The 15,303-nt window shown below is 39.0% G+C and overlaps 1 protein-coding gene across 5 annotated transcripts in view; it reads right to left on the bottom strand.

The window, feature by feature from the left end:
- Positions 1–15,303, bottom strand: part of DYRK1A (dual specificity tyrosine phosphorylation regulated kinase 1A) — a 149,760-nt gene that overhangs the window by 114,251 nt on the left and 20,206 nt on the right. For all 5 annotated transcript variants that reach the window (XM_084843712.1, XM_084843710.1, XM_084843711.1 and 2 more), the window contains one exon: positions 1,986–2,060. In XM_084843712.1, the coding sequence (XP_084699838.1) occupies positions 1,986–1,995 (10 nt within the window). In that variant the 5' untranslated portion in view covers positions 1,996–2,060. Of the gene's footprint in view, positions 1–1,985; positions 2,061–15,303 lie in introns of those variants that run through there.

Below are 15,303 nucleotides of genomic sequence, written 5' to 3'. Positions count from 1 at the left end.
GAATCCCTTGTCACATTTGGCAGACTCATCTGATAAAGATGGCTCTAGTTTATGAAAGCTTATGTACAATAAATTTGTTCATCTTTAAGGTGCTACAGGGCCCTGTTTTTGTTAGAACACCATTACTTGTCTGGAGTTTCTGTTTTTGAGCCAATATTTGTGGCTGTAGCACAATGTTTGTAGCAGTGTGGGATACTGAGTTGCGTTAAACATAGTTGAGATTTGGTGAACCTGTTTGTCATGCTTTTTTCTCTGCTCTCCCAAACAAGGACAAGTAAGACATGAGATCACAACCATGTAGCCCCAGTTTATTCTTTTAAATGTATGTTGCTTTTGTCTCTTCCCTTACCATCTCCTTTATTGCTTATATTGTATTTTATGAAGCATTTTGTCATTTTAATTGCTGTGAGCTGCCCAGAGAACTTCGACTATTGGACAGTACAGAAATGTAATAAATACATAAAGTAACCAGAAACAAATGGAAATGCTCATTTCCAGAGGAGGGCAGGTCAGTGGAGCTCCCTCGTGCGAGATCCACTGACCTGTACCAATCCAGAAGTAAGTGTTTCTGCTCATTTCCAGAGTTCCTTTACAAAGTGTTCCCTATTACGCTAGCAGTGGGTCCCACTGGTGCAAGGGAATGAGCGGGAGCACAGAAGCAGTATAGGATACTGCCCCTTATCTAGGAACTGTGAAAATTAAGTAATATCAACCTTACGCAAATGTAAGCATGCCAGTTAGCAGGGCTGTTAGCCATTTAGTAACTCTTCAAGAAAAAAAATGATTAACTTAATTCAACAACAATTCATTTTACTTCCATTTTAAGTTAGTTGTCATTTAAGAAAAAAAACTAACAATTCAAAGCAGACTCAGAAGTAATCATTTTTGCCAGCATTATTCTATGGCCACATCACTGGAAAAAATATTCATTCACAACAAGGTGATTTAATACTCATTCATTTGAAACCATTTAACTCATGTTCAAGATGTCACACTTGCCATTTTAATAAATTTCTATCCATATTATACCACTCTGGTAATTCTAAATACCCTGGAAATGAGACCTTCTAATTCACCTGCTCCCACATATATATGGCCCAGTCTATACATGCAGCAGAATGAGATGGTAGCATGCTGAGTTGAGCACACCGCTTCAGACTGCAAATGGAGGATTACATTTTTACATAATCCTTTAAATTAAATGCTACTGTAAATTTAAAAAAACACAGCAAGGAAAAGGTTAGGATAGAAAAGGGATAGGCAACATGGTGCCTGTAGGCACCAGTGTGCCACCAGACACCTTTCTTGGCACCCACCAAGGTGCTCTGGCCCATCCTCTTTTTAAAAAATTAACACATTTTTCTTTCTGGCAGCTGTGCTTGCTGTGAAATACATTTCTGTTGGTACTGAACATTCTGTGTTTAAAGGAGTTGTTTAGTGTGCTGGGACTCAGATCACACTTCTGCCTTGTATTCAAGAATGATGGGAAGGTTACCTGTCCTTTGGCATGCCTCCCATGATAGCCATGGGTTGGAGGAGAGCCAAGGACAGTTTCTCCAATTGCCAAATGTGCCCACAGGCTCAAAAAGGTTGCCAACCCCTGGTTGAGAATCATTCAACTTAATGGGACAGTTTTCTGTTTGCAGGGAGTTGGAATACATGGGGAGGCTTTCACAACTGGTATATTTAATGTGTAGCCCAGATTGGGACAGTCCATTCTACGACCTCATTCTCCTACATGTGTAGACCCAGCCTATGACAACCAGTTGTGGTACGTCAAGCACATACACACATACTTTCTCAATCGAGAAAAGCTTCCTTGCCTGGTCCCCTGGTGCCTTACTTACCACAGGTTATCAGGAAACTGGCTATTTACAAGCTGGACTTAAACAAAATAAAAGACACAGCAAAAAAAAGTGGAGGGTGAACACTGTTTACTCATGCCCTCCACATTTGCTAAAGGTACTTTGAAACTTAAGAGTTACCTGTATGCATCGTCTTCTTTCAAATCTCATACCATCCTGTGGGGTGGGGGGGAGGGGAGAGGCCAGCAGCAAACACTGTGAACATAAAGAAACACTAGTTAGACTATGTCAGGAATCATGCCTGTAACACGATAGGAACATAGGAACCTTCCTTTTACCAGGTCATACTACTGGTCTATTTACCCCAGTACTGACTACTCTGACTGGCAGCACCTCTCCAGGACCACAGGCTGAGTTGTCTTATCTCCCACGGAAGAACTAGATGTCCTGTCTGCCTGCCATCACAGGTGGCAAGAGAAACAAGAAACCTACAGCTGGGCAGGATTACACATATGAGCCTTTAAGGATCCTCCAGAATCTCAAGTAAGCTTTAGTCCCATTGCTATAGATGCAGGGCTACAACTCCACCTACAGGAAGTCCAAGAAGCGTAGTGAGAAGTCAGGCAACACTTGCAAGACTGCGCTGGTTCCAGCACTGTATATGGCAGTTGTAGGTGGAAGGCAGAGAATGAGAAAGCTCAGTACTACTCAGTAGGGTGCTACATATATCACTTCCTATCTGATCCTTTTAACTGGAGATGCCAGGGATTGAACCTGGTGCCGTCTGCATGCAAGGTAGATGCTCTACAGCTGAGCTATATCCATACCCCAAAAATGCTCCACCAGAACTGTGTTTGTATTACCATCACTCCAGAATGTTCATTCACTGTTATGACTTAGTTCAACAGTCCAACCAATGGAGGGCGCAATCCTATCGGAATAGGTGGCCGTCTCCGAACTCGGAGGTGACCACCTATCCAATGCAGGGCAGGAGAAGCACAGAGGGGATTGTCCCCTCTTGCGCTTCAACTGCCCTGCATTTACAGCTAGACAGCCGATTTCAGCTGTCTAGCCATGGGACCTCGGAGCATGGGAAGTGGCAGCTGGACGACACGTAGGATGTGTTGTACCGGCATTTCCGACTTCCCCACCCTGACATGCCCCCAGGAACGCCCCGTTTTTGCCACTCTGCACTCCTCTTCCAAGCGCGGAGCACGGGGCTATTCTGCGCTGCCTACAAGGCAGCGCAGGAAGGGGTGGAGGTCAGTTCTCAGGGAACCTACCTCAGAGTGCAGGCTCCAAGGTCGGTTCCCAGGAACCGACCTATCCTATGGCAATCTAACAGCTGACTAGTGGCCATAGGATTGCGCCCTAAGACATTTAAAAATGATATGGCCAACACCGAAGTACAACTGGAAACAATTATGTGTGCAGTGATTCCAAACACTGGCCATGACATTTGAAAGCCATTCCACCATGTGTGGATCATCTAAATCATGTAGAAGCTTCAATGCCAGCAACACGTATTCTCCTCCACACAATTAGGACAATTAACACAATTAGTGGTTTTTAAAAAGTATGGTCTCCAGATGGAGCTGCTGTTATACCGGAGCAAACCAGTAATATCCACATGGTAGCCACAATATTTTAGTTGCCATGAACATGAATCTCAATGCAATAATTCTCAAAATCTATATAATGGTATTTTATAAACCTATGCAACTTAATCCACCCACTGCTTCCTATGTCTGCTTGCACATTCTAGCACATTCCTTTGTTATGAGAACAGATTCTCCCTTGGTCTAAAATCCTGAGTGAACTCCATCACCTTATGGTCTCAAGTTAACCTTGATAACATCTCAACTAATAAAGACACTAGCTCACTGACGGACAGGGTGGGGCAAAAATATGAAAGGTATAATACAATGAAAATAGATACGTACTAAAAAATATCTATTATTTTATACTGATCTCCTCATGACCCCTTTTCTAATACACTAATATCTCAGTCACAGGGACCATCTTTTTACCCCAACTATACTCAGCACCTACTAAAATGAGATACTCATCTGATTTGTCGATGTATCAAAAGCTACCTTTAAAGGCTACCTTTAACAGTACTATAAATTATGAGGTGCAAGAAGTTAGCTGAATTATCAATCCTTCTCTCTAAGCAGGACTGAGGAGATAGTTCCCTCATTCTCCATAGCTACTTTTCTAGAACTATATTTTAAAAAGCATGCTGCATATTAAAATATAGTATAACATGCAAAAAAAAACTAAGCTGTGTGTTTGATTTCCTGTTAAGTGATAACTTACTGACTAAAACTGTCACATTTACTGAAAGGATGAAATGGTATAATTCTCTTATCTCACTTTTATATCAACAGTAGTATTTCTTCTTCAGATGCTCCAAGATTAAATGTTTCAAGTGAGCATACTGCCATATCTTAAACATGGGTAAGAAAATTCCATGTATACTGTACATCACTTTCTCAAAATTCCAAATGTCCACATGGGCCACAAAAAGGTTGAGGACCCCAGCTTTAAACCAAGAGATCTGTTAAAGATCTTAGGTTCACACTGTAGCTTCTGTTAACTGAAGTTGCTTAAACATATTACAAAGCACTCAAGATGAACTCCAAAGAATTAGTTATGACCATAAATACGAAAATGATTTTTAAAAAACCATATGCTATATTAACAAACCTGATTAAGCTTCTCATATATTAAATGAACTATACTGGCTCTATTTCAAACAGTCCAAAAAGGTCTAAGAAATTTCACATAGCCTAATCAAGGTATCTGTCCTGTTGGGTAGAGTACTGAAAAGAAATTACAAAACTGCAAGCATGATGACACCGAGCAACAAAGGACATGTGTAGAGGTGTGACGGACCAGGACAAAACTGGAAAAATGGGGAGAGGAGGGGACATGTTTGTTTTTCCTATGTCCTTCCAATATATTGTTACTTTTTCTGACAAACTGGGGAGATTGAACAGTTTTGGATTATGAAACAATTTTTGAATTATGAGAGTTTTTGGATTACTCCTATGAAATAGGAAAACTTCTATGTAAAACTAAAAATACAAAATTTCTGAACATTTTGAAGTTGGGGGGGGGAGCTAATCCTCTCTGTAAGTTACCCAACATAAGTTATTTCTTCAGTTCCTTATTAAAATTATTGATCTAATGTATCTTTTACTGAGAGACATTTAGGAATGCTCCAAGTCATGCTCAGTTTCCCAACATGTGGAAAAACTCATCATATCATAATTATGTAAAGGAAGTATGCATTTTGACAGTTTGGGTTTTGTTCTACAGAGTCCTGTGTTTCTGGGCTTGTTCTGGTTACATGCTGTAGCAATCAATGGATGCCATTCTGAACCTGACATGTGAGAGAAACACGGTAGATTCTCCCATCACTGCAATTAAACACAAAACAGAAAAATTTATGTGTTGTCCCACCTGTTTCTTTTAAAAGAACTCACTGCTGAAGTTTTTAATGAAGTCCCCAATTGGATCTCACCATTAAGAAATGCTCCCCCAGCTATAAAACCTTTGACCACTGCCACTTAAACAAACCCCTTATATCTAAAAGATACTCAGTAGCCTGGTTCCTATGGTGTAGGCATGGAATAAATACCACCACGAAAAACAACCTTTCAAAATTAAAAAAAAAATTAAGATGTTTATTAAGGGGAGTTATTTACAAAAGGGAATAAAATGTCACTCTTCAAATAATGTTGAGATTGTTTAAAGGTTCCAAAATTAAATTTGCTTTGTTGCTATCCCTAATAGGTAAAAGAGTTTCCCCCAGCTCTCAATAGCTTTTTCTTCAGACCAGATTTCCCTAAACTCCACCCCAACCAATTTCTCACAAACAGGAACAGATGCTGTACACCAGTGTTCCTCTGCCTCCAGCTTTTCCTGGTTCTTCTGGCTTCTAAAATAATTCAGATGTTTCAGGGACTACTTGCTAAAATATATCACCATTTGCTTATACAATTCTCATGTTTGGTATTAAATTTTAAGGCATATTTTATTCAGATAATAATTGCAAGTTTGCAGAGTTGACTTTTAAATTTTTAAATTTTAATAATAATTTTATGACCAAGCCAAGTTATACATAATGCATTTTATATTGCTAGAGTAACAAAGTGACTTTAAATCTGTAAAGTCAGATTTTAAGAGCACTTTAAAAAAGGACTGCATATTTTTCAACTGTTTCCAAAATTTTTTTTTCTGAAAAAACATTTTAAAAAATTCTGTGTTTTTCCCATGCCTTCAAAGTTTCCAGAAATTTTAATCTCTAGACATGTGGCATCTACGATAATCACTATAATAAAACAATGATAGATTGATGCTGGGTTCCAAAATGTCTAAGCATGCCTGGAAGAATTTTTGACTTTCCCCCCTTTGAATGGCAGCTTAATAAATATATCCTAAATTTGAAAAGATATTTGCCATGGCACACAAGGGATAATATGCTGCTATTCAATAGTATAGATAGTATGCTGCTATTCAAGAAAAAAGGGCACACAGCAATTCTTTGGATCTAGGGTAATGTATTATGGTCCCAACCATTCCTCACTGGCTTACTTTCAGTATATAATCCATGCAGCATGCTACCAACACCATAATAAATCATTTGATATTAAAATCCAGGGTGTACATAATCACAAAATCTTATTTTATTGACTTTTGAAAACTGTACATGTTTCTCTAGGGGCAGTATCCAATGCAATACTACACTAACATAAATTATGTTGCCCTGGTGGAAGTTACCTCTGGTGCTATTGGTGTAGTGCCAGAAGTCTACACTAGCGTGAAGCAATTTATGTTAGCTGTAGTGTCACATTAGATACTGCCCTAAGGAAGAGCCTTTACATCATGATAAACTTATGTAAGAACTGAAGATGAAAGATATTGGAATGCATTATTCAAAATATATATCACAAGTGAGATAGTTTTACTACAACTTCTAATAAGCTGTTCTATAATAGAAGAGAAGCAATCTCTTAGAAAACTTTGACAGTTGGTGAATTTGTAATGCATCTCAAAGCTACAGCTCACAAAATGAAATTGTTAAAAAAAACTTATAAAAATGAGTCCACAAATGTTACTCTCCCACAAAAAGATTTATTAGCCCACCTGCCCACTGATACCTATATTACTAATTTTCTGCTCAAAATGAGGAATGGAAAACAACTTTTGCAAAGTGTCCTTTCATGGTTGTTTGGAAAGTGTTCTTACTTACCATAGGCAATCATGCAGACAGATTTTACAAGCCTGTGCAAAGTAGATATTTAATTTTTTTCTGTTACTGGTATATGAAATCCTTGATAAAAACTAAGCAATGTCAGCATTCTGTTGAAGGAGACTTCCTATAATAAAGACAGCAAGTGAAAATTCTTCAGGTCACTACAGCTGATCACAAAGAGGAAGGGTATTTATTGGGAGCACAGAATTAAATTCCGGTGATACAAGAGGAGATTATAAGGACATATAAGGAACTAAAGGAACTAAATATCAATATTGTACCTATATTGAAAAAAGAAATAGTTTAAAATTAATGGATGATACCAAACACACACTTACTACAATATAGGCATATTTCAATATTTATATGAAAAGTAACATGAGCTGTGAATTGGATTAAGATCTCTCACAGAAATCCTAATCCCAGCACAGGCTTGCGCTTAGTTATTTGAACACTTGCCCAGAGGAAGTAGCAATTGCTGAATCACTATGGATTTTGTTCTCCTGACACTTTAAGTCCTAATGGTGCAAGCACATGCAAGCATAATAGAACCAATGCTATTTTTAGCACTGAAACGTTATTGAGCTTATACACACTTCTGTTTCAGCCCTCACGTGCAACAAGAATACCATGCACAACTGTGAAAGTGCCTTCTTTCAACTCTGGGACTCCTTACTTCAGGCACATAGGTTTCCTGCACTGTGAAAGCTTCTTTGTCCTTCTCTTAGCTGGGAGAGCAATGCACATTGGCAATAAGAATCCAAGACATAATGGCAGCATTTGCATGTAATAACCCTGTTTTCTTTGAAACTGAACGATGGGACTTCTGAATAAAGCACACGAGTACATCCTCTTTCTTTCCCCCCCAAAGAAATGTATGTAATTTTTGTTGGTATAGGTAGTATGGCATGCTTTCTGGACTTTCAGTCCACCTTGAGGAACTTCCGCAAGTCTCTCAAGCAAATTGTCACCTCTTTCCTTGCTTGCTTCAATTATGCCTCTTGTGATTCTTTCCTGAAAAACCACACAACTTTCATCATCTCCCAGAACCCTGTCAGAAATAATATAGTGCTCAGCATCTATTGTTGTGAAATGTATTGAAATGTTAAAGCAGAATTGACAGTAGTGACATTACTTCATGATCAACATTAAATTGAAACATTTATTTAGCAAAGTAAAATGTTTACTGGTAAATTATCCTTACCGTTACAAATGCGAGTGATTCTAATTAGGTAATTATTGGACTACATATAACATACACTGCAAGAGGGAAGGGATGCATGAGAGATTCAAAATCAGTCCTGTGTTCCTGGGCTTGATCTGATTAGATGCGGTAGCCATCAATGAATATAGTTGTAAAACCCACATAACAGAAAAGCCCTATACATTATACCACCGCTGCCACCGCCGAAACAATGTGCATGTTACCCCACCCAGGTTTCTCTTTTAAAAAAATTGTTGAGGTTTGAGTCTATGGAACTCACTGCCACAAATGTTAATAAAGTTCCCAATTAAACCTCACTGTTAGAAAATGCTGCCTCAGCTGTAAAATCTGTAAATGCTGTCACTAAAATAAACCACTTTATACCTAAAAGAAATTCAGTTAGCCTGCTTCCTATGGTATAAGCATGGGATTGACACCACCGCTAGAGACAACCTTTCAAAACAAACAAAAACTAAAATCTTTATTAAGGGGAATTATTTAAGAAAGTGAATAAAATGTCACTCTTCAGATAACAAGTTGAGATTACTTATGGTTTCTTAAATTAAATATGCTTGATTGCCATTTCTAATAGGTAAGAGCTTCTTTCCCAACTAAATAACCTCTCGATCGCTTTTCCTTAGAGCAGATTTTCCTAACCTTCACCCCAACCAATTCCTCACAAACAGGAACAGATGCTATATACTAGCCTCTCTATGCCTTCAGCATTTCCTGTTTCTTCTGGCATCTAGGATGATTCAGATGTTTCAGGGGTAACATGCTGAAGTTCCCCCCGGTCAGACATAAAATAGGAACCTAAAATGTATTATGTACTGGTTTGCTTGTAAAATTATGTTTGGTATATTAAATTTAAATGTATAATTTATCCAGACAGTGATGACAAATTTACTGAGTTTACTTTGAAATGTTCTTAATTTTAATGAAAACTTTATGAACAAAGTTATACATAATACATTTTATTAAGGATGTACGAGAATTTAGTTCCTGTTCGTAAATCATGCAAACATGTCCTCTTCGCAACCCTGAACAAGAGCAGGAACATAGTTCTCAGGAAATTTTTGCAATTTTCCAAACTTGTATTCATGTTAGAAAGTGCACACTTGAACAAATGCGCAGTTGCGCAAATCCCCCCCAAATCCTAATTTTCATGCTTTCCCCTATTGGGGGAAATGCAGATTTTTCATTTGGAAAAAAATGTGTTTCTTTTTTTTCAATTGGGAAATATTGCACACTTTTAAAAATGTACATTTTTCCTGAGCGAAAAAAGATGTTCATGTTCAGGGACTTAAACAAGTTGAAATTCTTCAAGGAAGAATTCAGAGAACCTCAATGACCTCAATCACTGCATGTTCGCCCATCCCTACATTTTATGTTCCTAGAGTAACCAAGTGACTTTAGATCTATAAAAAGCATTAAAAGTAATTATTGTATATACTCCCCCCCCACAAATTGTTTTTTCCCATGGCTTCAAAATTTCAGGAAATTTTACATCTCTGCTCTCGTCTTCCATGGGTTGTGGAAGATGCAGCACACTACAATCATGTCAGCTACAAGATCTTCTTCCATATCCAGAAGTTTGTAAAGGGACCTCCACTTCACCTTCAGCCTCCCCACCTCTCTTTCCACGCGTCACCACTTGTAGTCTTGCCCTGCTGTGGTAGTAATTGCAGGTGTTTTCCTTAGGTGTTCTTAGAGAGTGGTATGGAGCCATGAACCAGGGTCACAGTGTGAAAGCTTGGTTTCTAAGGATGACTGGGTGCACTGGAATTCTGTTAACCACAACAGATGGCCCACTGAAGAAAGTACTGACTGACATCTTATCTGCCAATGAGGAAGTCCAGAAGACCATGGCTTTGACCTGACACACCTGCGTAGACATCCATGAACTTTCCATTAGCATCGACCACCACCTGCAGTAGCAACCAGTAGAAGCACTTGCAATTTAATACTCTGGACCATGGGCTTTAGGTGTTAGGATCCAGACGTGAGAAAAGTCCAGTGTACCCACAGGCCAAAGAAAATCTCAGCTCTTGGAAATCCTGAAGTACTCTCCCCTCTTCACTCAACTTTATCACGTCTGAAAGGTACAACTTGTTCAGAATGCAAATAGTCTCTTGGAAGATTTCACAGGCAGTGGATTTCCCTTCCCCAAAGGTGGTGCTGAGGGGAAGGTAGCAGAGGTTGAAAGCTAATTTGTACAGTATGATGGCAGTCTCTTCCTCACTAGGATTGCTCGTGTCACAGAAGATCTCAGGGCTCTCAACAGCCAATTGATAAGTGGTAATGTGTTCTCCTGATTGCATTAGGATCTGGGCAACTTTTGGCTTCTGTGCTTCCAAAAGCTCCTTAGTCTAAGACAAAGACAACCAGGAGATACACAACTGGCCGTATCAATGGAGGGTAGTTACTGGTCCTGCAAACACAGCGGGCCAGTTTGCATGATCAAATAAGCCACCGTTGCTTATTTAAGCCATAGTGGGCTGCGACCCATGCAGGCAGCCATTTTGCATATTCAAGTCGTGGCCTGTCATGTCATCCAAATCCGGGTGGCATAGGTTGTGTGAGGGTTAAACAACCCTCACATAACCCATGGCTTGTTCTAGAGTTATGCAAGGGTTGTTTAACCCTCACACAACCCATGCCATCTAGGTTTGGATGACATGACAAGCCGTGGCTGTGGCTTGAATATTTAAAAATTGCTTGGCATAACCCATGGTAGGTTGCGGTGATCGTGCAAACCAGGTCACCCCGTCTTGCCTAGCTAGCCCTTGCCAACTAGCTGTTACAGATGAGCTGATGAGCCAAGGTGATAGTGTGGGGTGAAATGGCAGTAAACTCCATGGTACCAAACCCCAGTTTTGTCTCTGGAGAATGTCTTTCCCTATTAGTTTTCATAACTAATATAACTAATATAATATATTATATTCATAACTATATAATAACATTATATCTGCACACCACACATTTTTCTAAACTAAAAATAACTCATTTAAATTTTCTTTTAGAATCATCTATTCATTTACTTTATATATTTATACTCCACCCTTCAATATATGTTTTTGTACAGTAGCATTCAAAAAATTAAAACACAATAAAATGAAAAAAAACCTACATTAATATGCATTAAAAAAATACGAACATTTATTTCGCATGTTACAAGCTCCTTTTAGATAAAAAGCAGTTCACAGAGATGTCACGGGTGAACTATTACAACACGAAGACCTTTTTTTCAAAATAAAAGGTAGTTGCCTTGACCATAAGAAAAATTCCAAAATCTATATTAGCGTAATATCTTTATAGGTCTTCAAGATGGCCTAATAAATGTCTTTTCAAAATAGTTATAGTCAGCTAATTCAAGACACATAAGGACAATTTGGATTGTTTTCTCCTCCAAAGTACACTACTTATTAACCTTGAATCTAATCTGAGAGGTACTTCTTGAAGCTCTTCACAGTCTGCTTTGGACATTATTACATTGAATAATTTGCTGAATCTGAAAACCTGGCCATCTCAGTATTCACTCAATATGATTTATCATTTTAAAAACACTGATCCCACTGTTTACCTCTTCCCCATTATAAAACTATAAATTATTTTTATTCTTTGCTTCCTAGTGCATAGCAGCTAGGTTTCCCTCAAAAGCCTTTTGTATGCAAAGTTGGTGAGCATGATTTCCATTTGCAGAAGACTTGCTGACTCTTCTTCAGAATATCCTGAACACCTACAATGAACCTCAGTTATTCAAAAAACAGTTTGATTGTCCAAGTGTGAGAAGCTCCAAGAAAAATAAAGTTACTGAATACTTCTGTGTATGCCCCGGCCGTGGGCTGCTAAGGTTTGGAGGTGTCGAAATAATGATAAGCCAGATCCAGATTTGCTTACAAGGAGACTTTGTTGAGTACTTACAGCACACAGACATACCCAATGGTTGGATCAGACAGCTTCTCTGAACCTAGAGCCATGGGGTAAAAGAAGCCCCCTCCCCATGGCTCTAGGTTCAGAGAAGCTGTCTGATCCAACCATTGGGTACGCCTGTATGGTGTAAGTACTCAATAAAGTCTCCTTGTAAGCAAACCTGGATCTGGCTTATCATTATCTTGGCACCTCCAAACCTTGGCAGCCCATGACTGGGGCATACATTCTGTTGCAACACCAACTCTAGAATGCAACCTGTAAATTTCTTCTTCAGATTACTTCTTGAACTTGTGTTGCTGTAAATTTACATTTGATTTCGCAACGTTTGCCCGCTTTTCCATTTTCTGAATTTGGACAAAATCAGGAGTCCAGGAACATGCTTGCCACAGTCAACATGGCAACCAAGAATGTAACTGGAGTGGATCAAAATTGGAGTGCCGTTTTCAGCCATGAGACCCCCCAACTTTTTTCACTGTTTTGCCCCCTCCCCCATTTTTTAAACAACTGTCAGTATTGTTCCTATTAATCAGATAAAGTCCACTACAAGGCAGGCTGCTGCTGCTGCCTTTCATATTACCTAGGCCCCCATCCCCCCTTTTCTACAACTGACTGAGCAGGAGCAGGCAGCATTTTAAAACCTCCGTTTTTTTCCTACTTCTTTGTATGCCTTCATCTGCTGCTTTACCCTGCATCTCCACTTCTTTAGAGTCCTTCTCCACTCCCTACCTGCATTCCCTATGCATCTGTGAATAGCTGAAATTTCTACATCCTGCATGCTTTAAACTTTTAAAATCTCATTGTCCTTGAGGACATCAGACTGGCATAATAGGATATGAACAGTGCTTACTGCCCTGGCAAGAGCTAAGTTCACCAGACTCATCAAAACAATTTGCACAGAATGACAACCCAGAGTATGGGTTGAGTATGGGCTGCTGGCCACGAACAACCCAGGAAGAGAAGACATGGGTTGCTGTAAGATTATGAACTCTGGTTTATTTTAACTCTGTGTTGTAATTACATCTGAACTGAAAACAATGTGGTGTTTCATCAGGCTACAGAGGCTACAGGGCAATCGTGGTTAAAAAAACACCTGGGCGCTCTACATGTCAGTACTACTTCATCACAAAGGCATTTGGGATACAGAGAGGGAACAGGCAAAGGAGAAGCGAATCAATCAACCCAGGAATTGAAAAAATAATAATCTGAGCTTTGTGCAACTGTCTGGCAGGCAAATCATGGGTAAACTCTGGATAAGGCAACAACCCATACTCTGGTTTGTCATTACATGCAAACCAGGTCAATGTCATTCAAAGCTGCTCAAGTGCGACAGAGAAGAGCAGGTATGGATTAAATAAATTAATAACAGATGTTTCAGGACATGGGAAACTCACTATCTGCAGATATCTTAATGACATGTTAGTCTCCACAAGGCCACCTAAGCAGGAAGAATTACACCTGACATGCATCAATAATCTGTTATAATGGCAATGCAACCTACAGATAGCCAATATAGAGGATGCATTTGCCCCATTTCTTGCTAACAATGTAAAATGAAAATTTTTCACAAAAAAGTCCGCTACTATATTTTTCTGCAGAAAATGTTTCCACATTTAGAAAAGCAATATTTCATAAAATTAATTAAATACAAGTCAAACAGGGCAACTGGAATGGATATAATACTACTCACATCTAACTTAACATTTCCAGATTATTATCCCTAGAAAACACATATTCAGGCATGCTAAAATTAGCATGTTAACCATTTTCAGTACTATTTTTTCCTTAAAGTCTAAATAATATAAGGCAGAAGTGGTCAGAAAATAGATCTCAATCTACTGGTAGATCTCTGGGCAACTTGCAATAGATCTGAAAGGATTTCTGACTCCCATATGTTTAACAATAGCAACAACAAAATGATGCCCACCCTCCAACCCTAAATTATACTGCTGAAGTGAAGAAAGCTTAATATAATCAGGAGTAGTTTTTGTGTGGCTCCATTCAGTTCTGGTACTGAAAACAAATTCCTGGGCTCAGAATTCTTTAGTTTGAAGTGTATGTCTTCTAAAGCAGCCTCCGGCTAGCAGATCTCAGGGTTCTGGTAAAAAACAAAGTAAAGCCCACAAGCCCAAATTCTGCCCACCCCTGATGTAAGAGGAGTGTATGCTATTGAGCTGTCATGTTTTAGCATTCCAATAAAAATGATTTCCAAGTAAAGCTTTGAGTCGTTTGATTATAAAGTTCAAATCATATTATATGTACTTTATCCCCTCCTGAAATTCAAATCTTCCAGTTCGACTTCTCTGGGAAACTTAAAAACTTTTCACATATTTAAATAACATGTAAAATTAACACAACATACTTTTTGTTTTGTTTACTAAATGTCAATCAAATAAACATGTTAAATCAGATCTCCCTGAATGTACAACAGACGTACGCAACCTTGTGCCTTCCAGATATTTTGGACTATAACTCCCATAAGTCCAAGCAAGCATGCTCATTGGTTAGGGATCATAGGAGTTGTAGTCCAAAAACATCTGGAGAGTGGAGCAAAAATGTGATTCTTACTAATTTTGAGCTTACTCAGAAGTAAGCAGGACAAGCCTCTGCATATCTATTCATAAGCAGGAATAACTTGCTCAGTGGAACTTTAAAAAAGCATCCCAAATATCAAGCCCCTGCACGTCTACCCAGAAGCAAGCATGAGCAGCATGTCTACTCAAAAGTAAGCAAAATAAGCCTCACTCAGCTTCCTCCCCAGGCCCTGCCCTCTCTCCCCAGCACAGAAAAGCTCTTATCTCTCATCAGCAGCTGATCAGAGATAAAAGCTTTCCCAAGCTGAGCACTGAGGAGATAAGAGCTTTTCCCTGCTAGGAGAAAAGGCTGGGCCTGGGGAAAAAGCTGACTGGTCAGACAGGAAATCATACTCAGCCCACAGGCTGGAGGTTCCCCATGCTTGTTGTAAACAAACATACTAATATCTATTTAGCATATCCATGGGCATAGCTTGGCTAAAAAAAGTTGCAAAGTTATTCAAGATATAAAATCTTAAGTGAGCTGCAAAGAAACGTATAAGGATGTACAGAGAACATATCTAATCT

The sequence above is a fragment of the Heloderma suspectum genome, chromosome 3 (genome assembly GCF_057233095.1).
Source record: "Heloderma suspectum isolate Gila_16-S chromosome 3, 16-S_ref, whole genome shotgun sequence".
Taxonomy (NCBI): Eukaryota; Metazoa; Chordata; class Lepidosauria; order Squamata; family Helodermatidae; genus Heloderma; species Heloderma suspectum.
This window is presented reverse-complemented; position numbering and strand designations above follow the sequence as displayed.